The 26,074-nt window shown below is 37.6% G+C and overlaps 2 protein-coding genes across 2 annotated transcripts in view; both read left to right on the top strand.

The window, feature by feature from the left end:
• Positions 1-7,288, top strand: part of LOC140238217 (E3 ubiquitin-protein ligase HUWE1-like) — a 94,515-nt gene extending 87,227 nt beyond the window's left edge. The window contains exons 77-80 of the mRNA XM_072318157.1: positions 588-693; positions 1,340-1,639; positions 2,142-2,332; positions 3,577-7,288. Of these exons, the coding sequence (XP_072174258.1) occupies positions 588-693; positions 1,340-1,639; positions 2,142-2,332; positions 3,577-3,679 (700 nt within the window). The 3' untranslated portion in view covers positions 3,680-7,288. The remainder of the gene's footprint in view (positions 1-587; positions 694-1,339; positions 1,640-2,141; positions 2,333-3,576) is intronic.
• Positions 7,289-14,317: 7,029 nt separating this feature from the next.
• On the top strand, positions 14,318-21,528 carry LOC140239642 (aqualysin-1-like). The gene is made up of 9 exons (XM_072319473.1): positions 14,318-14,450; positions 15,635-15,757; positions 16,053-16,176; positions 16,764-16,873; positions 17,612-17,750; positions 18,475-18,659; positions 19,026-19,197; positions 20,882-20,990; positions 21,365-21,528. Exons 1-8 carry the CDS (start codon positions 14,343-14,345, stop codon positions 20,986-20,988), a joined length of 1,068 nt encoding a protein of 355 aa, XP_072175574.1. The 5' UTR covers positions 14,318-14,342; the 3' UTR covers positions 20,989-20,990; positions 21,365-21,528.
• The last annotated feature ends 4,546 nt before the right edge of the window (positions 21,529-26,074 follow it).

The raw sequence follows: 26,074 nt of genomic DNA, 5'->3' as shown, positions 1-26,074 counted from the left end.
AAATGAAAGCACACAAATATTTTTGCCTGCCATAATGTTCCAGTAGTTGAGGTCTTGATTCGGCGGAATTAAAAACATGTGAAACTCTTTTTACCCCACTGAGAATGAAAAATCAGTCGCGCGAAAATAGCCACTTTTACAGATTATATACTCATCATTTAAGGAAGAAGTCCATGCATCCATTCACACATTAGGCACACCAACACTTATGTCTTCTAATCTGTATTTTAGCACTAGTTTCTGGTTGCAAGAGAAGCACAAAAATTTCAACACCATGAAAATTTCTTCTTTTACAGTATTCAGTTTGGACATTACATGCGCTTTCCACAGAAAATCTTCACCTGCCCAGCAGAAGGGCCTTAGGCTTGTGTGCTCAAAAAAATCACACCAACAAAAAATTAAAAAAAATTTAAAAAAGGGTTACATCAAATGAAAGAGGTTTTAAACTCTGCCGAATTTTGTCACAAACCACAATCAATTTTGGGTCGAAATTTGATGCTTGTGCTCTTCTGCGGGGCCGCTTTGATTTACTTGGAATGATGAGCGTTTGTAAGTGACACATCTGTCATTCTCTTTCTGATCCCCAGATACACGGACATGGAGAGCGAAGACTATGCCTTCTATCAGGGACTTGTGTTTCTCCTGGAGCACGATGTCTCTGACCTAGGCTATGACCTATCCTTCAGCACTGAGGTATGTGGCTGCAGCAAACAGGGACCCAAGGAATTGATATTAAGGCTGTCCAAAAATAAGCTGCCCAACCTTACCCCCCCCCCCCCCCCCCCCCAACTCCTGCTGACATATATCCCAAACAAGCCTGGAATGAATGGGATCTTGGTGTCCTGTTGGGCCGTCAGAGCTAATTTGTCAACACAGTTAGACCCATGTGATTTTTGTGGAATTATGAAGTGTATTGACCCAGGGGAAGAGTGTATTGACCCAGGGAAAAAGTGTATTGACCCAGGGAAAATGTTATTGTTGAGTCTCCCATTTTTTTAATGTACATGCTGTACACTCATTCTTTTGCAACATTTGATGTAATTTGTTGTGCTGTAAGATGTTGATAGTTGTTTGATATGGAAAAGGGGTGGAACAAAATCTTGCAGAAGTGAATAATAGTTCTCTTCCCAAATCCTTTACTTTATTTCAATTTCGTTATTGGAAATGTTGACGTGTTCCAACGTTTGTGGAGGAAATAGTCATAGATTTGACACAGTAGAGGGGGAGAGGGTAAATACAGTGAATAGAAAGAAGATTCAGAACAGAGAATCTAAGCGTGTTGTTGAACCTGTTTCAAGTGTCATCCCTTTGATGAGCCATTGCTGCTCTCGCCCGACAGATTGAAGAGTTTGGAGTGACGGAGGCGCGGGACCTCAAGTTCAATGGCAGCAACATCATGGTGACAGAGGAGAACAAGCACGAGTACGTGCACCTGGTGTGCCAGATGAAGATGACGGGCGCGATCCGCAAGCAGATCGACAGCTTCCTGGAGGGCTTCTACGACATCATCCCCAAGAAGCTCATCGGCATTTTCAACGAGCAGGAGATGGAGCTCCTCATCGCCGGCCTTCCGACCATCGACGTCGACGACCTCAAGGCCAACACGGAGTACCACAAGTACCAGAGCAACTCGCTACAGGTAATCAGAGAGGAGAGAAAAAGGGGATGTGGGCTCATAATAGCTTATCCGCCCTGATGTCCACCAACAGGGCTAGAAAATAAACTGGCTTTTTTTTCCCCAAGGGTTCTTTGTGTGTTTAGTTTTACTTAATTCATGCAAACACCAGTTTTTGCATTTTAAAGGGGAGTAAATTCTGGACTGTCCTAATGTTTTTTTTTTCTCTCTCTTTTTCATTGCAGTCTATGCTAAAAAGTTTGCATATGATAATTGCAATAAGAGTATAAAGAAATTATTCCAGTAAGCTTGATTTCGCATAATATTTCACAGTTTGGAGGTGCTTAGGCGAGGCATTACAAAGTCGGGAATGTATTCAGGTAAATTGGATCAAGTAATGGGGTGAAGTCTTTGTATTAGCCAAGAGGATAAGGAACTCTGGGGAAAAAACAAAGAACAAGCAAGCAAACAAACTTCCTTGGCTTACCATACTGCATTTTTTCTGTGTGTTTTTAAATTGCTATAGATTCAGTGGTTCTGGAGGGCCCTTCGCTCCTTTGACCAGGCCACCCGAGCCAAGTTTGTGCAGTTTGTGACGGGTACGTCCAAGGTGCCCCTCCAGGGCTTCTCCTCACTGGAGGGCATGAATGGGCCACAGAAGTTCCAGATCCACAGGGATGACCGCTCCACTGACAGGCTGCCCACAGCGCACACGTGGTAAGTCACATCTTCTTGTCTTTAGGAAATTTCTACCCCTCCCCCTCCCCCCCCCCCAATTGCTACAGGCTTTTCATGGCTCATGTTACCAGTAACACACTACAGGCTTCTCATAGCCCACATATTGCAAGTCAAACATGTTACAATGTAAGTTACACCAAGCTATCTCTAGGATATCACTGCCCCTCCCCCTCACTCATCCCCTACATACACACACACACACACACACACACACACACACACTACAGTCTTCTCATGGCCTATAGTAATAGACTACAGGCTCCCCATAACCCATATGTTACATGTCGGACGTGATAAGTCAAATTCACCAGCTCTAGGACGTCTCCGCCCTTCATACCCCCCCACGCGCACACACACACACACACGCGCGCGCGCGCAGGCTGATTTACTGCAGCGTTTTTTTTTGGAGGGGGGGGGGTTTTCATGGTCAGTATTAATGCACAATAGTCTCTAATAGCCCATATGATACAAATCAGTCTCGCGGATGTCTTGGATGTAGGGTGTCACAATGTTCAGGATTCCTGTGCGGTCAAAATAAGCCCTTTCTGATATTTGGGTGTGAAACTTCGGTTTGCGATACCGCATTGAGGGGAGCTGGCCTACGATCGCTCATGAGTTTGGATTGCACCAAATTTTGTTGCATTTTAGACTTTGTAATGATGATTAACGGTGCTTACATAGTGCATTGAATGTTTATGTCCCTTGTACATCAGCAGAAACAGCACATCCTAAGGTCCTGCTGAAGACTATATACACAAGAAGATTTCTCATGAAACGTAGACGGGCAAGATGATTTTTTTTTTTTCTTTTCATAACACAATTATTTCATTTACTTCTGCAAACCTTAATTGCAGATCTTTACTACAATGTTTTCTTCCACATCAGTGTGAAAAAATTCTCCCAAATGTTTTGTTGTGATTTCAGGTGTCCCCAATTCTATATTGATGCTTCATATTATTTTCTTTTGTATGTTTTTGTGCGTGTATATGTAAATATGTCTTGTATACTTGTCTTAGTAAAATTATGTAAACAGTTTTTTTCAGAAGTGAGTGCATAGAAAAATACCTGAGAGAACAAGTAAATGTTACTGTTACTACCTCACAAAATACTGTAAGACAATCCCAGACAAGATTCGAAGTAGACAGTCAAAGAGGAAAAACATGTGCCAATTATCGCAAATTTTCCCTGTATCTGCTTTCCGTCCATCCCCTCGCCCGCCACAGCTTCAACCAGCTTGATTTGCCAGCCTATGAAACGTACGACAAGCTAAGACGCATGCTTCTTCTCGCCATCGAGGAGTGCACCGAGGGATTCGGACTCGCCTGAGGCCCGGTTCCTGCGTGCTGAACTGTTAATGGCTCATCTTGAAGTACATCTTGACCGGGACGTCCCAACTCACTCAAGTCTACTTATTATTATCCAGACGGTTGTAGATGCGCAAAGGAAAACGACTTTTGATTGGAATTGTTCACCAAGGCCAACATAGTCAAGTTGTGAGACGTCCAAGGGCAACGAATTCTGAACGCTTCTGGAGTCATTTATGTTTCTTGACTTTGTTTTAGGCATTTCCTTCATTAAATCTCCACTAAAATCTTAATTGCATGTCGAAAAACCCAAATGACTACGTCCTTGGCTGAGGGAATTTCGGTGCGAGGTTTGCTTTCAGCAAGGCAATGCGTAGTGCATCTGACCGCTTTCTCATACAAAGCCTATGGTCAGAGGTCTGCAAGAAATCAGCCGCCTGTTGATGCTGAAAGGAACACCAGTTCAGAATAAAGGACTTGCGGTGTAGAATTTTCATGATGAACGGGCAGCTTGCTATTGCCATTGATATGCACAAATATGTGATGAATATAGGAAAGAGGCCATCAAGTGGTAATAAGCGAGTCCAAGGCCTAATCTTGTGCTATGTTTACTGCCAACAAACGTGATTGGGCTGCAGTGGAACTGTGCATGTTTGAAATTAAGAGTTTTGGAGAGTGGATGGGGGGGGGGGGGGGGAGAGAGAAGGGAGTGAATATGCTGAATCATTGGTTGTGAATGTTTATGTTTATGTTTCTACGTAATGCTGAGAGAGAAAAGTATAGTATTAAGCCAGACTGTCATGTGCATGGGTACAAGGCATAGAGAAAGTCCCGAGACCGCAATCTTATGTATATGTCAAGGTGTGAGAAATACAAGAAGGCAGGGTTTTACTTGAAAAGGCAAGCTTCAGGGTGCTTCCACTATACTCGATTTTGGTGCGTAGTTGCAAATGTTGAAAAAATATACATATATCTCTATGTTATTACACATTATCATAAATGTCTCACTGTTGTCGGCCATGTGAAGGAAAGACTGGGCCTATTTCCGGGCAAACGTATAAGAGACTACCGTCTGCTGGCACTCGTGTGTGTCCAGAGTATTTTTGGACCACTCATGATATCCTATCTTTGAATTCGCCAAAGCTGTAGATTAGGCCTGAGAATACTGTGAGAACACAGCAGCTGTTACTGTATGCTCTTGTGACAAGGAAGCGCCAGCATTGTTTTCGCATCCTCTCAAAGGTCGGATACGCTTTACCGAAAGACATTGCTTTTTATCTCGTCCGTGTTGCGTTGCAACAGTACATGCAAAGAGAAAGCTGCAGGTTGATACCTGACTTATTGTTAAGTGTCTGTGATATTTCATCTTGTGTTTGGGGGGGTTTGTATGTTTTTTTGCCATGAGGAGAAAAATGTAACGGGAAAGTTACGAATTCTGTAAGTGATGTGTCGTCGGTGAACCTTCAGATACACGTCATTGAGAAAAGAGGCATTGTGCACAGCTTTGGATATGAGGGTAACGATCGGGGCAGTGGCTAGTTTTGGGCGATTGACAGTGAATGTGTGGTAGGCATGATTGGAGCAAAACTTGAAAAGACTTTGCAAGTGGGCTTGAAGGATATAGTTCAGCTTCTGATAATGATACTGATACTTATGTAACTACTTTATATGCAACTTGAAACATGCTTTGGTAAGATGATTAAGTCTGATAATTGTAATAAGTGAATAGATCTTATGATTGTCAGCGAAATCTCCTTGTTGAATCCTTCGTCAAAGGGGCAAACGGTGATGATATTCTTTTATCCATATTCGGGATTAGTCAGTCTGGAAGAGGCATGGAAGACCACACAAGGTCACGTGAATCAATCCAGCTGTCCCCCGACGGATATGTGCCTCACAAGCTGTATCAGAAAAACTTCCTTGACTATTTCTCCATATGCATATTTATATACGAGCCTGGTAGAATTTGACAGAAATGAAGTACTGGTAATAACCGCATTTAGCACTTACATATGTTTTTAGGAAACAGTGGGGCTATGGGCAGTAAGCAGTTTGAGCTTTTAGGGGTGCCATGGTACATGTACATGTACTTCACTTATTGTAGATAAATCATAGTTATTGCATGTCTGTTTATGCCGGGTCATTGACATTTGCTCCTGCGACAATAATCATTGCTCCCATGGAGTGTTTACATGCTGAGCCAAACAGTAATTCAACACACAAACATAAGCCTAACCTCAATCCTAGGTCCTTGGAGAAAATAGCTCTGGAGCAATTGTCGCAGGAGCAAATGTCATGTCACTGTCTATGCCATGACACCCAAGACATGTATCTATGATGCTGATGAGAAACAAATGGTTCCAATTTAATTCAGATGCCTCCTGATAATTCAAAAGAAACAAATGCACTGCTCTTGCTTGCAAGTTGCGTAGTTGCTTCTCACCATTGTACTTTTCATTGGGAGGACACACACACACAAAGAAAACCCCACAAATGGTACTCAATTACTTAACAATGGAAGTAGTGAGGATAAATGTGACTGCCTAATTGTTACTGTGGTTACCAATGCTATGTTGCTTCTATATGTCATTTATATAGTTCTGAGACTCTCATTAGTTCTATTTATGACGGCAGGAAAGAGATGTTAACCTGATGCCGTTCGAAAGGACTCGAGTCTTCACTCGATGTTTGGAGTGAAACCGTTCTTGCCATGCAGTCTTCACATGTGATTCTGTTGCCAGCTAGTTCTTCGTTCTATTCTATGACGGACATCTCGTATCAATGCCTGCATAACATTATGTGTGTGCGAGGGTGCGACTGTCGAGAGCACACAGCAGAGACGCATCTTGACGAATGCCTTGTGTCATTGCAGTGCATCTTATCTAGCCGGCGGAGTCCCGCGACAAACAGCGATGTGTCACGTACGTGTTCCTTGTCGGAAGCGTTTCCACTTGTGAGACTTTGTAAATGCAGAAAGACGGAATATTGATTACTCAAACAAATTGTGTGTAATTTGTGGAAGCCCTGTACCTGTTTTTTGTTTTTTTGTTTTTTTTTAGGAAATAGCTCTGTCATGTCGTATATTCCTCATCAGCCTTTATAATTGACAGTGCTGTGATACACTGGACATAAATTAAGCGAGTGTACATTTTCATCTTGTTTTTTTTTTTTTTCAAGATTGTTAACATACATTCAAGCATTGGGCTTGGTGAAATGGCTCAATATATCAAAAGAGAGTGAAATGAAACCACTGGGTTGAAATGATGGTTTCTGAAGGTGTAGATTTAAGAGCGCTTGTAAATTTCCTTGTATGTTAACAAGGACTATCGTATGATATTTTAAGGGATGGTGTGTAAGCATTTTGAAGCAATAAAGTTATTGCATCAGTTAACAATGCATTTTGGTAAACAAACAAAAAAGTTATCTCTAGTCAAGATTTGAAAGTTTATTGCTTTGTTGTTATTGTTCTGGACGAGGATTTTGTACAGACGTCTCATCTTTCACTTACCTGTATTCAAGGGTAGTTGATGAAGAATGATTAAAAAAGAAATTAAGTTGTTTCTCTGGCCAATGCCAAATGTGAAAGAGAACTCAGTGGTCATTGCCAATTAAATATGAATTATTGAAAGAAGGTAACCGATTTCGCTGTGATTATTTTGATTTTACTCACATTTGTTTGTTTTGCGTTGAGAAGTCTTCATGGATGAATGTGTGTTCACAAAAGGTAACAGTGGCATTGTTTACGGGATTTATGTCTGCCCCTCTGTTTTGTTTTTGTTTTTTTTTTCCATCCATCCATCCCTCCAGGTTCTTGTTATTGTTATTTCAGAAAGTCACTCAAATTTCCTTTGTGCTATATCTGACCCCAATGTGCTCTATTAGGTGGTGTAGGTGTGCTGAGTAGAGTTTAGGAAAAAAATCCCGCCCTTACGGTCAAAGATTATAGAACTTGGGCTAAACTATCATTATTTTCAACTGTATCTTCATTTAGGACTGGACTGTCCAGTTGTGATAAGAATAAGGTAATACAGTGCACTCCCGCTATAAGGAACGCAGTTGAAACGAAATTGCGGTTATAAGAAAGTCAAAATCCGGATGGCAACATTTTCTGCTCTGTGTTTTTTTATTGTTTATTTGTTTGGTTAAAATGAAATTTCGATATAACGAAAGAAAATTGCCGGTTCTGAGGACTTTGTTATAACGGGAGTCCACTGTAGTTGTGATAATTTGGTGGGTAGGGCAAAAATAGGTTGTTATTTTCATGAAAAGATTAAGAAAGTCAAAGGTCATTGTAGTTTGTGTGCTGTACCCCCCCCCCCCCCCAAAAAAAAAAAAAAAATAATAATAATAATAATGGAATTTCTTCAGGTAGTGGTGCATAGCAGTGATGATGAAAGATAGTAGCCAGGGTAGAAATAATTGCATTAATGTGACAGTTGTGATAGGTCAAGGCCACTGGTCACTCTACTGTTAAAATATAATTAAGTTGGAACAATAGAAATAATATATATTTTTAAAAATGTTTCCTGCAATGTAAAGTGAGGGTCACTCTCTCTACCTTGGGAATATCATTTAGTTAGAACAATAGAAATAATTTTGAAAAAAAAAATAATTTCCTGAAATGTTGAGTCTGGGTCATTCTCTCTACTTTGGAAATATAATTCAGTTAGAACAATGGAAACAACTTTGGAAAAAAAAAAAATATTTCCTGAAATGTTGAGTCCAGGTCAGTCTACATTGGAAATATAATTCAGTTAGAACAATAGAAATAATTTTGAAAAAAAAAAAATTTCCAGAATTGTCAAGTCTTGGCCACTCTCTCTACTTTGGAAATATCATTAAGTTAGAACAATAGAATAATTTTGAACAAGAAAAATAATAATTTCTTGAAATGTCAAGTCAAGGTCAAAGGTCACCCAGTTTTGTGTGACATGTCACTATCTGGCAGTATTTTTCCCCCATTTTTTTTTTCTATTTCGAGGCATGATAACGTTTGTACAATTCAAAATACATTTGTCACAAAATACAGGGCTTGTTGGAAATAATCCCTCACGAAGAAGCATTACATTTCAATGAGGACAATCAAACAAATTCACATGTGGTAAAAAAAATTTGGAAGAAACAGAAAAGAGAACAGAGATAGCGGAGGAAGCATGCCTGAGTCATACATACAACTTTAGTTTTAATGAAAATACAATGTAGATACAGTCCTATGCGTGTGTGTGTGTGTGTGTGTGTGTGTGTGTGTGTGTGTGTGTGTGTATATATATATATATATATATATATATATATATATATATTATATATATATATACATATTTATAATATTTCTGTGTGTGTGATATTATATATACATATATATATATATATATATATATATATGAGTTTATTCGACGTGAATTTTCGGCGTCCTATGCCTTCTTCAGGGGTCTTGACAGAGAAGAAAAATATATATTATATATTTATTTAAAAAAAAATATATATATATATATTTTTTTTTTTTTCTGAAGAATGCGTAGGACAACGAAAATTTAAGTCGAATAAACTCATTCTTTATTGGCCAAAACTCTGCAGTCTGTATTCATATTTGTATGATGTTATAATGATTTAAAAAAAAGAAAAGTATATATAAAAATATTTTTGGCCAATCCAGGTGTTAGAATCATGAATGGAATAATTCAGTTTGAAATGATTGTGAAATACTTGAGAAAGAATATTGTTCCAAGATTAAACTGGTAGAATTTTGCATCTTAAAGGGATGGTACAGTATAAGTGGAGATGAGAATTGGGCTTTTAACTTTTTTCGAGATACCAAGAAAACACTTATGAAATAGTACAGAGCATATCATTTTAGAGGAATTCAAAGTTTATTTGATGAAAATCGGGTTTGGAATGACTGAAGCATCCAAAAACAAAGTAAAAGAATGCGATCGTAATAAAATCAGGGTCCCACACTTTATTAGAATCGTTCTGTTTTGGATATCTCGGCCATTTCAAAAACAATTTTAATCAAATAAACGTTGAATTCCTCATGGAATTACATGCTCTTTTATATTTCATAAGAGGCTTCTCATTATCTCACAAAAACAAAAACAAAAAATGTTAGAAACCTGAAATTAGTTCTCACCCAAAACTGTGCGATCCCTTTAAGATATACAAAAATTTACTGAGGGCTTGATATTACGAATTGATCGTTCAAAGAATACTTCGTTTCTGAATTTATCTTTATGAATGCGAGCAATGGTTGTCCATGCAGAGAAGCCCCAAACAGTACTCCCAAATTTTATGTGGGATGAAACAAAAGAATACTTTTTTTTTTTTTTTTGGAGGGGGGTTGTAGCTGATAAAGAACACCAATACTTTTAGATATAGTTGAACATAATGTGATCGACATGGGGGTCCCAAGACAATTACGCATCAATAAAAACTCCTGAAAATCTAATATTTCAATCAGGTTTTATTTTCTTACCTCTGTTCCTTAAAATCAAATTGTCGTTTTTGTTCCAAATACACGGTGTAATGTAGATTGGTTTTATCAACATTCAGAATATCCAATTACTTCTACGAAGTTGAACATTCCAGGAAATAAATAAAGTTTTAGAATTTGTTCCATCACAAAATACGCTTGTGTCATCTGCAGATAATAACTTATTTAAATGTGTTGGATCCGACAAATCATTAAATACATATTCAAAAAGGGGAGTCCCAAGAAGAGACCGTTGTATTGTTTCATAGTTGTTAATGATTTGTGAGATAACTTGTTTATAATTAACACATTTTTGTAACAAAATAAATTGATCTACAATGTCAAACACTACAGTTGAATTAATGAGAATTAATGAAATTAATGAAAGCAGGTAACGCAATATTCTTTTGTCATATACATGTATAAAACCATTTCTTTTATTCAATTGCTGTTTCTGTTGGATGGCTTTGCCTAAATTCAAATTGATTCTTAACAAGTATGTTATGTTAAAATGAAATTCTATTAATCTGCTATAAATGCAAATTTTTAACATTCTAGAAAATATATGCAATACTGATATTCGACAATTTGATGAATCAGTTTTCCTTTTGTGTGTGTGTGTGTGAATGGTTGTTACTTGTGCAGTTTTTATTATGCCTCCGGCGACACTTTATGTTTTCGGGTTGTCCGTCCGTCCGTCCTTCCGTCCGTAAACAATTTTGTGGACAGCGTAACTAGAAAACCGTTTGAGTTATTCTTATCAAACGTGGCATGTATGTATAAGTGGGTAAAGTTGTGCCTGTCAAATTTTGGTTGCACATACTCACGGTGAAAGGTCAAGGTCAAATGCTCAAAACTGCACTATTTCACCCATGTCTATGCAATCCCTGAAGGTATTTTTTTTTCAACTTAGTGTATACATGTACTACCTAATAAAGATTCTCTAGAGAGAGTTTCCGAGTCATGAGGTCAAAGGTCAGAGGTAAAAGGTTAAGGTCAACTCCACAAATGTTCCCGTTTCCCTCATATTTGTGACCGTGCATCACAAAACGAACAAAAAGTCGCACAACCCGATTTTATGCGAGGACCAAAAATAGGTGAAATAGGTCAACCTAGTCAATTTTTATTTTTTACATTTTCTGAAAGAGCAATCGTTCTTCTACATATTACCGAAGTTCGGGATCATAAAACGTACGGGAAAGTGTCCTTTTTGCAGTTTTTCTAGAACATTTTTTCCCTCGTATTCAGGCAATGCCTTCAGGATTTTTCTTGAAACTTAGTGTATACATGTGTTACCCAATATAGATTCTATGGGATTTTTTTTTTTTTTTTTTGGGGGGGGGCATGAAATTTTAGGGTCATATGCTCAAAGCTCAAGGGTCAAAAGCCGGGTTAAAATGCTGAAATATTACTATCTAATAATGAAATTACACCTTTTCCTCCATACCTTGAATATTACTCAACGCGTAAACATACAAAAATAGTCAAAAGTCATGTAAAAATCCTCAAATCCAAAAATACATGTACCTGCACTGCACAATATAGCCATATTCATCCAGTTAAACCTAGTTCAAGGAAAGTGAACATTCAACATATTGTGTCAAACCTGTCATTTTATTTATTTATTTGTTGTTGTTGTTGTTGTTGTCAGTTACGTGAAACTGTCATCACACATTGTCAAGACGTACTATAGACCTGTAAGGAGAACTATGCATTATGGCGGAGGTATACCGGTCGCCAAAACCGCATTTCCAGTTTTCCCAGGAAAGGTACAAACACGTAAGCAATTGTTAAAATTCATTTTTTTTTTCACTGCCTTGATATTTAAGTATTATATCATCAACATCAGACCTAATGCTCTTTTTCATTATGAACTATAATTGTTATTTTCTTCTTTTATTTTTGGCATTGTTATTATTAGGCATTTATAACTAATCTTGAGAATATTAATTCTCTATCAAAGCATTATTTAAGTCTTACAACTTTGTACTAAAGTTAATATGAAACATCATCTGATTAATTTCCTTAAATTGACTGTTGAGTATGTTTTCATGTTAAAGATGAAAAGAATCAACTAAATATTACATAATTTTATTCAAAATGTTATTAATCAATTTTCTAATACGCTTTATACTATTTTTGACTTAATTAAAATTCCTGTTAAAATATTCTATTTTGGCGTGTATTTTAATGGTTCCATAATTACATTACAGAATTGGGTCACATGGGTCTTTTTGCATAGTATACGACTCGTAGGCCGTGTTTGTCCTGATACGGAGTCTGACTCGCGGGGCTTGTTTGCCTCGTGTCGAGCTCGTGAGCTGCATTGACTCGTGGACTGTGTAACTCGTGAGAATATGTCACTCGTGGGTGTCAGACTCGTGACGTGCACTAGACACAGCTTGCATATATGACCCACTCCTTACTTAATGCCAAGTTAATGCCTCTGGCAGAACTTCACGACGGAGGCATAAACTCATCGATCCACATGAAATTCCCATTCTAAAAAAATAAAGTTGATTAGAAAACAAATGGGAGTGTGTGATTATCCAAACGCAACGTTTCTGCATGGAGCTATAACACAAACGTTGTAGCTCCGTGGGTTTCTGTAATTGGGAGATCAGTAGTGGACAGCGATATTACAAAAACCCCATGAAATTTTTGAAAATTTATGTGGATGACGCAGATGAATGATGAAGAACCACAACAGATAGGTGTTACTTAAAGTTTTCTCCCTCACACGTACACACAGACAGACAGACAAACAAACACAGAGAGAGAGAGAGAGAGAGAGAGAGGGAAACTGCAAAACATGCTGTGCTCGGCAGCAAATCTCCTTCCAACCCCATTGCTATAAGTTATCACAAAGCTATCATAATTTGTTGATTTAAAAAAAAAAAACGTTGGCAAAAAATCTATATTGTTTTGAATTCATTCAAACACAAATTTAATGAAGATGTATGGTTTGACATGATGTGGAAGTCTTGCTCAAAAGGACTGACTGTTCCATCAAGTCCAGTGACCAAATCTAACGCCTCCTATATCATTATACGTGAAGACATATTGATAATTAAAAAAAAAATGAAGGTCGTACATCTTTGTGAACACGTTCATCTGTCTCGTATTTGACTATGATTAGCAGTGACGATGTTACGCAATGTTTATCTGCCTGTCTCCATTCTTTTCTTTTTATATTTCTGGACTCAGACGTGTACATTCTGTATTCCTTTGTTGTTTTTGTTCTTACTTTATTTCCTTTTCCTTTGACAAGAGACAATCATGTTACCTTGTACCGTCTCATCTTAATAATCATCTTGGAAAAGCTCACTAATCTTTCCTTTAAACATTCAGCTCAGTGATAAGGCAGAGGCAAAGACGAGAAGCTCAAAAATTAGAAGGGTTGAAATTTTCTATATAAGCTGCCTTCTTCTCTCGCTCAGACATCCAAACCCGTCTTGTGTCTCCTTAGAGTCTTCTGAACACTTCGGCTGTGAACTTCAAGTCCCAGGTGAGTATCCATTGCTAGGGGAAGCTCGTCGTCGAGCAGCTTGTGCTTTTGCTTTGGTTTTTTTACCGACCAAGGAATAGGGGGAAATAAATGGATGGTCCAACCTCACGGATAGCCTGCATCGCAGCCGTTTTAGGCGCCTTGACAGATTACATTCTGCGGCCAAACTGCGGCGCCGCCGTTCACCTGCCTTTGAGCGGTCCTTTGAAAAGCCCGCTGAGGAGCCCCGGGTACTCATACGTATTCTCATTTTGGCCCGATCTGCGGCTTCCCCTTTCAAAACGCCGACTGGATCTTTCCAATGATTCTAATAAATAACAAAATCCTTGTTGTCAAAAGTGTGACAGCCCACCACTTGTGAAGTGGTGCCCGTAATAGATAACCTCATATGCTACCAATAGACGCATCATGTATACACAAGACCGCATATATAGCGTGTGTAACCTTCGACTTTCCGTGTCTCGCAAGTAAATGATATACTTTTTTCTAGCACGTGTTCACTAGCCAAAATTACCACAACCTCTTGTGATTCGAATAGTAATCATTAAGCACTACCAGCTGGGAGCATCACAAATCCAGCAAACAAATATAAAAGCAGGTTCTTAAGAAATCAAACTGTAAGCAAGATATGTCTTTCTTGTCATTGTGAATATGTTTAATTTTTACTGTGAAATCGATGTCTTTCTCCCTTGGGGTTCGTCACCAGACAAGATGCGTGCTTTTCTTGCTCTCCTCCTTGTGGCTGCTGCCACAGCCGAGCTGGCCCCGCTCCTCAAACACTCGGAACCCATCCAGGGCAAGTACATCATCAAACTCAAGGTCAGTGCTGCAGAGCGCAGTTTTCTCTTTCATTAATTCTGATTATAATCAACATATAGAAAGAGATAGAGAAAAAGAGAGAGATTTGTAGAGCTAAAGATACATAATTGCACGAAATAATGCAATGCAAACACAATAATGCTGCACGATAGTCTCAGTATAAATGGGCGCTTGTATATGTATGCTTGCTTTGCTCACATTAATTCTTCCTTGTATGCTGCCATATTCTGTAAACAAACACTGCACCTTACTCGTTGTAGACAAGAGATTAAAATGTCTCGACCTGTACTTCTTGGGTCATCATGTAAATAAGATATGCATCATTCCTAATAATTTTGATTGCTTCTTCTTTACTCCATGAATAAGCTGTTAAGCAACATTGTATCATTCTGTTACAAATAATTTATACCAGTGATAATGAATTCCAGTCAGTTTGTGAAGGAAGGTTTGCAGGTATACATGTATTCTTGATGATACACTTTATCTCGCAAGACGTAGTTTTTGGTATTGTCATATGGTTATTTTTTTTAAAGAAAGACTCGAGCCTCATCCTTTTAGTTGTTAGCAAAATTAGTGTTTAGTAAAGCTTAAACCAGAAACTCAACCTGCGACATTTTTTTTAGTGTTTGAAACTGACGAAAATTTATTTGTTCCTACATAGAAGACTTTTTAAAGAAGAAGCCATCACAAAATTATCCTAACGATGAACAAATGTTCTGTTTTTGCCACATAAATGACTTGAGTGCAATGTTTGCAATGTCACTCTTGAGGTTTTCTTGAAGTGGTTAAGTGGAATGGAAAATGGCGTTGAAAAATGCATCAAAAACGATCGGCGCCACACGTAAACAAAAAGAAACAAACTACAGCAATGACGTAATTGCAAGATTCATAACCTCTCGCAATGATGTACGTATTGTTTTACATGACCTTCTGAATCATGCTTTTGAATTTTGTGGCTGACCTCCCTCCCCTTCCCGGCCGTGCTGGACATGGCAAAATCTGTTGGAGGCGACATTTTAATCTCGAGATTTTCATATCAAGATTTTGAGTTAGATTGAACAACATAGACCTTACTTTCACCTTCTGGACTACAGTAAAACTACACTATACAACTGTTTCATGATCGTACTCTGGAAAATTCTTCTTCTATCACGTATTCAACCTCTCCCTCCTGAATCTCTTAGGACGAGTACGACGTCGACGATATCGCCTCTACCGTCAGTCTCTCTGGCGGTCGTGTTGGAAACAAGTTCCGTCACGTCCTGAATGGATTCGCCGCGGAGCTGTCTGACAAGATTCTTCGAGTCGTAAGTTGAAGAAACATACTAACACAGGGGCTTCGGACAGTGTGTACAATACCAAGGAAGTTTTGTGCACTCAGCACTGCTCAAATCACACAGATAGTTAATGGTCCTGATTCGTAATGATATCGTGATACGGACGGTTCGAGCAAGAATACCTGGTGTAAAAGTGTTAGAAATAAAAGAGTCAGAGGTATACATGCCAGAGGCATTTTAGGATGTAACACGGCACTTTGACTGATAATATATTAATTTGTTAAGTTTCCCAACGACAGCATGTTTGATGTCGCTACCCCTGCAGGTCCGCAGCCTTGCCGCCGTTGAGTACGTGGAGCAGGAAGGCGTCTACCGCACTCAGGTGACCTGGGGTCTGGACCGTATCGACCAGAGGAATCTGCCTCTGAACAACTACTATGGACCGAGGGGTAAGAGATACTACTTGTTAGGGTTGCAAAGTGGGAGCAAAACAAAGACCAGAGATTTTCATCGAAACAAAACACGCAAGAGACTTAAATGCACACAAGGAGCTTAATTATAGACTCCCGAAGCAAACTTCGGACCTTGAAATGTAAACAACATCATCACTTCAATAATTCAATTCAATTCAATAGTTTATTTCCATTAAACAAAAAACACATGATTGAAAGCGGTACATGTGTCAATCTAATAGCTTTTCATTCAGCTGATAAGGATATTTCATTGAACACAATATAAGATATGTGCACGAATGATATTATAACAAAATATGCGCACATTGTCATGTAAAATAAAAAAGAAGAAGAAGAAGTAATCATTACGATGGAAAAAGAGTGTTCCACTAAAAAGCCAAGCTTGTAGGACGTGGAACCCTGAAATGAAATGAGAACACTTCGAGGTCATAAATAAAGTAAAATAAAATCTTCATGAATTACCTAGATCTTGTCATGAGGATCTGTATATATAACAAAATGTTAACACGGGAAGTAATTGACCCAAGACCAATGAAGACGTTGATTTTGGAATGACCCCACAGGCACCGGAAGTGGCTACACTGTCTGGGTGATCGATACCGGAGTTCGCGATACTCACAACGAATTTTCAGGCCGCGCTCAGCAGGTGGCTAACTTTGCCGGAGGTATCAATGTAAGTTCAATTCAATTCAATTCAATTCAATTTTATTTCCATTTCCATTGAATAAACAGAAAAAAAATATATATATATACAATACATTTAAAGTTTCCGAGTTGGTCTATCTATAAATGTGCAGAACAACTACACATAACAGAAAAATGAAAGAGGAAGTTTAATTGGGGGTTCGTTTTTTTTTTTTTTTTGTTGTCATTGATGTCTTTTCCTGATGCTTTCCATGCCAATACTTACCAGTGTTAAAAGGGTTTAAATGAGTATTATAGAATAAAGGTGTTTATCTTAAAATGACATACTAATAAAGTGAGATTTATGGAGTCAATAAATTTGAATATTCGTTCCAATTTCAAACTTCCTTCTTGGGAGGGAATTTGTATAATTTCTATCGACTTTATAAATTCGCCATTACTCCATAGCTAATCGGAATGCGCATTCCCCTTTGGCAAACACATGTTTTGTACTCTACAGCAATATGTGAAACTGGCAACAAGTCTTTCTTCAAACTCCTTGTGGATTTGGCGGCGAGAGATGACTTTTGTTGCATTTCTTACATTCCATTTTAGACCTAGGTATATTTCATCAAGTTAAAGATGGAAATATTTCCTCTTTCAGAGTTATGGATAAAGAATTACAACGAAACAATAATATCTACATTCGAAATATATCACAACAGTCTGCAACACCAAAATGTTCAGGACACACCATCTCTCCTCTTTTATGATATTCACAACGCAGGAAGATTGCAACGGTCATGGCACCCACTGCGCTGGTACCGTGGGATCGGACTCCTACGGTGTGGCCACCGGAGTTCAGATCAGGGGTATCAAGACACTCGGCTGCCTTGGCAGCGGCAGTACCAGTGGCATCATCAGCGGTACGCACCGTCCCCTCTTTTGATATCATTTTTAACGTAATGATCTGGACTACATCAATCTCTGTCCAGAATGTCCAGATGACAAGCAGAGCACATCGGGCGAAGAAAAAAGTATGTCGAAAGATAACAACGAAAAGAAAAACATGCGCAAGAAATTCGAAAGGAATCTGCCGAAGCCTTTACAGTTCTCGGCTTTATCTATTTCATCGTTTGTCTTTTCGCTCCATATCTAAGTCTAAATCGACTGCTGCTTTTTAACCTCGCCACCACAAGTAGTTTCTTGCAAGCTTTACTGTCAAATGAATGTGCATTGTCTTTCAGGGGTGTCTTAATCTCTGACAACTGCTCTAACGAATGACAACCTATACGGCATTCAGGAGTACCACTCATTTTGTGTTCAGCAAGATATTTACCTCAAATTTATCCCAACACTCGTATCTTTGGAAACAATGAATCGATTCCTAAACACTTAACGAGATTTTTAGAAATTCATAGGTAGGCCTAATTGTCTTTCCTTATGTGTATGAACCGTACTTATGTGGCTCTTCAAAACATTAGAAAAATTTACGGTTTTTCAACGTACGTGTAAGAAGTGGTGTTGTGGATGGCACTAAGAATTACAAGTGAATGTAAACCTCGGGATCTGGTTGGTATAACAGTATAAGTTGTGACTCAAGTTTTCTATAATCCCGTGTTCTCTCCTCTTATCTGGTATAAACCGCAGGATGCGACTACGTCGTAGCCAATGCCGACGGTAATTCCATCGCGTCCATGTCTCTGGGAGGAGGCGCATCCAGCTCTCTTGACAGGGCTGTCAGGAGCATGATCTCAGCGGGTATCCCGACTGCCGTTGCCGCTGGCAACGACGACGCTGATGCGTGCAACTATTCCCCCGCTCGCACCTCGTCGGTGAGGCTTTACTCTATGCCTTACGGAGTTAGCCGAGATTAGATACTTCAGTAGTGTATCTGTTCGGGAGATACATGTAAATTCCAAGCTTGGCAATGTTAAAGTTATTTAAACCTACATTCAAACTTTATGAAAATAACTCGAAACCCATTGCGATATCGCAACAAAAATGTTGGAATTTGGCCCTGCAAAGCTAAACAAACAGTTGAATAATATTCATAACATTGACAAAAAATATTGTATCTGTACAATTCCCATGCCATTTTACGGCCGGCTTTGTGAATACAGCATGAAACTTCTGTAATTGTAAATCCAAATTTTTATGACATTGTTCTTTTCTTTCCCCCCCCCCCCCCTGTACTGCAGGCCATCACCGTCGGCGCCACGGACAGCTCCGATGTCCGCTCCACCTTCTCCAACTACGGCTCCTGCTTGGACATCTTCGCTCCTGGTACCTACATCACCTCCACGTGGCACAACAGCGACTCGGCAACCAAGACTATCAGCGGAACCTCCATGGCTTGCCCGCACGTCGCAGGTACGAAGATATATAGGATCTGGGTTTTGGTACACTTGGGATAATTGCTGGCAGGGGTTTAGGGCAATTACCCCCATGGCAATTACCCCAGACCCATCCCCTGACCCTAACCCTAATCCTAAATCCGGAACCTGAACCTAATCCTAATCCAAGCTCTAACCCTAAACCTAACCGTAAACCTAATCTTTACTCTCACCTTATCACTAATCAATATTTAGTCGGGGGTAATTGCCCTCGAGGGGTAATTGCCCTGATACGTTACGGCAGATATCCAACCCCGTTTAAGTCAATTTCCACATTGCACTCGAAATAAAAGATATATAACGATACTTCATAATTATGATAGTTTATTACGTTGCATTTTACTGGAGTGGTGGTAATGATTGGTATTAGAGATTTGCACTTAGACAGAAAAATGACGAAAAGATATTGTGTTCTTCATCATTCCATCCGCAGCGCATTGGAAATCAGTTAGGCCTATAAACACTTGTACTTCATTTTGATGGACCTTCTGTGCTGCGTGGTACTATATAGGCTATCACTTTGTTTGTTTGTTTGTTTGTTTTTACATATTATATTGCGAAATAGAGCTATAAAAAAAAGGACTTCTTGCTAGAATGTTTGTGGAATGTGACAACTTTGTGAGGGACTAAATTTACCACAATCAATGCTTTTCATAATTTCATATTGATGTTTGCCACTAGAAATTTTTGATCGCGACAGCCTATTTCAAAACTTTTGTATGCGTGAGAGTTTTTTTTTTTATTCATCTGTAGCGTCATCAGAAAACAATCTGGAGAAGTCCATTTTTTTTTTTCGCCATCACAATTTTAGGTAGTGACTTTAAATATCGGTCTTTGAGACCTAAATGAATTGAATTTATCGTGAATTCATCAATCTAAACAGTTTAAGCAATCTATTATCCCTAATGCAGGACGTCGCCTTAGCCACGTATCATTCAATAGACAATAATCTGGACGCTTACAGCTATTCGATCAACTGTTTGTTTGTTTGTTTTTTTGTCATGTACATTCTTTTTGCTCATTTCCTAATAGTCATGGAAAACACTAAAGATTACAGAATGATTGTGTTGTACCAAAATAGGGTTATCTATTTCACCAAACTTTCTGTGTTATTAATGTATTTATGTAAGTACATTATATTCTTGAAAGAAAAAAGTTGCAGAATATTGTGAGCGTATCACCAAGTTTTCTAGTAACAATATCATAGCTAATGTAAGACGTTTCAAAAGTGCATTCTCCTCATTATAACTTATTGTTGATGATCATAGGCAATATTTCTACTTGTACCGATGATATTCATCCACAGTACACGTTGAATCATTTGCTCTCGCTTTTATCAGCCTCTCTCTGTCTCCCTCTGTCACTAAGAGAGAGAGAGAGAAAAAAAAAACAACAACAACCATGATTGCAACTGATTGACAAATTGCCCTACATCGACGTAAATAAGCACTGAATTGATCAGTGTTTTAGTAGTAGATGGCTACTACTAAAACACTGATCAATTCAGTGCTTATTTACGTCGATGTAGGGCAATTTGTCAATCAGTTGCAATAAAAACATCTCGACGGAAGAAAATCATGAATTTGAATAACAACCATGATTGCTATACACTAGCGCTGAGGAAACTGTGTAATAATCACTTGTTCCTGTCATTTTTACAGGTGCTATCGCCCTCTACGGCAAGAGCACCTCCGCCATGCTCGCCAACACGTCCAATGACAAGATCTCTAATGTCGGAGGATCTGTCAACAAACTTCTCTACGTGTAGAGGTAGGTTCTTTTTCTCCTCTGTTGTCAGAGCTACAATGAAAAGGAAAACAATATAATTGAAATGAACAGCTGTTCCCCACAAACCCCTTATGGACAATTATTGCTAATACAGACATGTGTACAAGGAAGCATTCATTTTTTTTAACAGGACAGTTAGCAGAGGGATGATACATAAGTATCACCAAACTTGACATTAAGACTTCTCTATAGTATGTATTCGTTTGTCTTGTGTAAATGAGTATTCAACCAAACTTGACATAAGACAGACTTCTGCCTCATATTTGTACGACTTGTGTAAATGTGTTTTTCGAGTTCGTCTGTTCATTCACATCGATATTACGTCATTAACGATATTAAACTATCTTTGAACTTAGTCTTGCAGATGCAGAAAAGACGTGATGTAACAATCGGAACGTGACGTAAACAATGGACGCTGATCTCTCTCCGACACAGATTTGATGTGAATGAGCCAGTGATATTCTCAAATCAAATACAACTTAAGCAGAATTCATAAAACCACGATAAAAGTAGCATAAGATGCACAATGTTGCCATTCGAACAAACCGGATTTGAAAATAAACTCACATTTCCAAAGTAGTGGTATCTGATGGCTGAATGTTCGTCTCATTGCAGTTCGTGTACTGTCTCTGACACAAAACGTTGAGGATAATGTTTGATGACTGTGTATTTAACAATCATGTGAGAGCACGAATGAGTGTGTTTTGCTTCGGACATGTCTTTCATATCATAATTATGCGCTGTAGGCCCTTGTAGTCTTACAAGGCGTCACTTCCACTCAAGTATGAAGAAAAGCTTAAGCAGAATGTCATACCCCGCGAGGAAATCAAACATCAAACTGAGAACAAAATTTAATATCTAGCTATTTTCCCGTCAAGATCATAACGTCTGAGGAAAGTGGCAACAATCATCTCATAAAAATAATAGAACAAAAGACACACACAAAAAAATAATATATTATTGTGCGACTGCTGTTGGATTTGGTCGAGATCGGAGGCCTATAACCATAAACCCGAGATGCCTCGGAATTCCCGCGAGTGAATGATGATTGGGGTTTCAAAAATGAATCTGACTGTTTTTGAAGATGTTTTCGTAAATTAGTCCACATGTTTGACAAAATTCCGACCAATTTGTCTCACAATTGTCTGGCATGATCATGTATTGAAGGAGGATGAGTGTGGTATGGAGTGTGATATAAGCGTGCATACGTATATATGACGTATACAATGCTTTATGTGTGTAGTGGATTGCGTTTGTAATTTTTCATTGTGAAGAGTCAAAATTTGAAATTTGATGCCAAGCAGCCAATTTCACACACACGCATACACACGTTATACATAAATATAATCATGTAAGTACAGCACACACAAACGCACACACACTAACATATATATATATATATATATATATATATATATATATATATATATATATGTACACATATATATATACACACACATATATATATTGTGGTAAGGCTCGACACTAACTTGTAGTTGAAGTTTTTCCCAATAAGTGTTTGTGTGTGTCTCTTTAGATATACATTGCATTTACGTACAGCATGAAGAAATGGAGGGTTGCCCCTTCAGCCATATCTGCAAAATATGACTGTTCTTCCACAGGGTCCCGTATTTACAATACAAGAATAATAATACACTGTATACACAAAACATTAAAAGAAAAAAAAATCCTTAAGAAAAATCATTTACAGGACTAGTACAGTGAGAGTCAACAATAATCAGAGATAAATAAAGAAAAGCAGCGCAAGGAAAAGAATAGAAGAGAAAGAATAAACCTAGAAAAAGTAAGCATGACTCCTAAAAGACCTACCCCCATAAAAATAAAGGCGGCTTTTTTTTTTTTTGTTTGATGTTTCATTGTGTCTGTTTTTCTTTTTTCTACAATGCTCTATCCAGATGATCAGATAGTGGCATTTGAAAAGATCTTAACGTTAATACATTACGAATTTCATTGGGCAATAGATTATTCATTGGTATTCCCCTGTAGAAAAAAGAAGTCATTGTGCAGTTATTTGAATTTGGCTTAGGGAGATTCAAAGTCTGATTCGAACTAAATGAAAAATTCAGAAATCTTCTAGAAATAATGTCAGACATATAATTTTGAAAAAAAAAGCAATATGTTAAAATAATCATACTAATATATTTTCTATAACGGTTTTCAAGAGATTCCCAACCCAAAATTTCATGAAAATGTTGAGTAGAAACAAAAGAATATGGATTACTCTCATAATCATATGGCCCGCTCTATTTTGTATATAGTTTTTAAAGGGCTGACAGAGAATCTTGTAGAGCGGAATGCCAGATAACGTTTCCGTAATCAAAATGTGGCAGAATAACGGATTTGTATGTCAAATTCAAGTTTGATTCATTATCAACATGTCTCGATTTTCCAAGAAAACCATTAATCTACTGATTTCTGGCACATTTTATCTACATGAACATTTCATTTCAACTCAGCGTCAATATAAATTCCAAGGTATTTTGATTTTTTTCAACATTTCGAATTTGGGTATCTTTTAATTTTACGTCTAGTGTATGACACCTTGAGAGCATAAATCTCGGACCAAAAAGCATACTGACTGTCTTTGAATAATTGACCAATAATGTTATGTGACATCCTTTGATCCAAAGCTTGCATTTGTCTGTGTAAAATGAACTCCAAAACTTTAACATCTTTGTTGGATTAATAAATAACTGTATCGTCCGCATAAAGATGAACACGACATGACTGGCAAATGCGAGGTAGGTCATGAATTAAAACACAAACAGATTTCTTCCAGAACATTCAGATAATTCATTGATATAATACTATCCTTTCTTTATTTTCCTGATAGCATTGGCGATTTTATTTCTCAGCCGTCGATATTCCTTCCACAACTGTTCCTTATTTTGTATAATTGCTTTTTTCCTTGTCCCTTTCCTCATCAACGTAAAATTGATTCATTTAAGCAAGGAGAGCATTTCTTACGCATACGCTTTGTCTTTATAGACCTGTGCTTGTTGATAACTAGCAATACCTTTTCTTCCCATTTCTTAACAGCGTCATCTAAATTATGGCAAGTTTCAATTTCAGTTTTGCTCTACGAGATCTTTTTGAAGTGTATTCCACTCAGTATTCTTTGACTTTCTAAAGGTTACATAATTGTGGTCATTGGTGGTTTAAACTGTTTGTTTCCCAGTACAGATAGTTCATAAAATGATGGCCCATGCTTACTGCGAGAACACCCGAGGTCTTTATACAGTCAGAGTTATTTGTCAGGATAATTATGATCAATACGAGTGGCTGTCTCCTCAGTAACTCTGGTGCATTTCGTACTATTAACATGATAGAATCGATGAATGATATTTATCTGATTATCTGATTATATTCATACAGTTGTATGCGGAGAGACTGGTTTTCTATAAATATCAAAATTTGTGTCACCCATGATAACTGAATGACAGTTGAAATTTCCCATGAATGTCAGCAAATCTTCGTGCGTATCTAAGACTGCACGTCTAGAATTAGGCGGCCTGTACCAATTCACAAAGAGAATGGGTTGAAAATTTCCCAATTCGATCGAGATTAAAATTGCGTCTAACTCAAATAAAGACCGATGTTCCAAAACTTTTCAACAAATGCTTTTCCGAATATAAATGGCTACACCTCTACCATTTCGATTTCGATCTTTTCTTATAATCGAGTAACCAGGTATGTGTGTTTTTATGTTTGACGACTAATTTCAATTTTTAAGAAAGTACTATTTATGCAAGAAAGGTAGTACCTCTTGGTACCTCCTGGGTAATACACTGTTGCTATTTGCGTCAAAAAAAGGTGTGATTTTTCTTTTCTGTTTTACAGCTGAATCAGCTGATAATATCATATTTGCATTGATTTAAATGTCAACAAATAACGATTATTGAAAAAAAAATGTATATATATATATATATATATATATATATATATACATATATGTTCATCTTGGAACTTTCCACGTGTTGAACTTCGAATGTTGTAAATATAAGAAGAAAGAGTCTCAAATACGCCATGGATCCAACGAGAATTTTTTTTATTACAAAATTTTCGGTCTGCCTCAGACCTTCGTCAGTGTAGTGTATACTGTAAGACAATTGTCTTATAGTATACACTGACGAAGGTCTGAGGCAGACCGAAAATTTTGTAATAAAAAAAAAAAACTTCTCGTTGGATCCATGGCGTATTTGAGACTCTTTCTTCTTATAATTATAAATATATTATATATATGTTATATATATACATATATATATATATATATATATATATATATATATATATACACATATATTTTTTTCCTTCCTTGTCTCAAAATATATACACACACACACACACACACATATATATATATATATATATATATATATATATATATATATATATGTATATATAATATATATATATATATATATATATATATATATATATATATATATATAATATATATTATGAATGTTTGTGTAAGAACCAATAAGGAGAATTGCACGGAGATGGAATATTTGTCTTGGATCGTAATTTGCATGAATATGTGGTTGAAATTTGGATCCGTCAATGTAATGAAACTATCTCTGTCTGCTTTATCTATTTAGATCAATATTTTGTTATGATAATAACGGTCGACACTAACACACATTAAATTCTAGCTAGCTAATCAAATTCTGGAAACGTATACCTGATGTGACATTCTTATGCGTAATATAGCAATTTTGGTCCAATCGTCATTGATCACGTGATCATGGGCATCACCTTTGAAAGATTATAGAATTTATGATTTATGGGTCTTGGAACAACAATAATTTGCTCACTCCATCAAAAAACAAACAAACCTGCTGATGTGCACAAACGACAAAGACATTTACGCACTCTTCATATGCTATTAACACACCAGTTACACGATACTGCAAGATAGTTAAGTAGTATAGGTTGGTTTCTTTCTTTGCTTGCCTGTTTGCTTATCTGCTTGTTTCTATGTTTTTGTTTTTATTTTCATTTTCCATCTGACAAGATGGCTGGATAGCCCGTATTCATCTGCG

The sequence above is a fragment of the Diadema setosum genome, chromosome 2 (assembly GCF_964275005.1).
Source record: "Diadema setosum chromosome 2, eeDiaSeto1, whole genome shotgun sequence".
Lineage (NCBI taxonomy): Eukaryota > Metazoa > Echinodermata > Echinoidea > Diadematoida > Diadematidae > Diadema > Diadema setosum.
Note: the sequence above shows the minus strand (reverse complement) of the source record. Positions and strands in the feature narration are given on the sequence as shown.

Excerpts from the sequence above, each read along its gene's own strand:
- LOC140239642 (XM_072319473.1), top strand. The coding sequence starts at position 14,343 with ATGCGTGCTTTTCTTGCTCTCCTCCTTGTGGCTGCTGCCACAGCCGAG. Across the intron at positions 17,751-18,474 it reads TACCAGTGGCATCATCAGCG|GATGCGACTACGTCGTAGCC; the intron begins GTACGCACCGTC and ends TATAAACCGCAG. Across the intron at positions 18,660-19,025 it reads CCCCCGCTCGCACCTCGTCG|GCCATCACCGTCGGCGCCAC; the intron begins GTGAGGCTTTAC and ends CCTGTACTGCAG.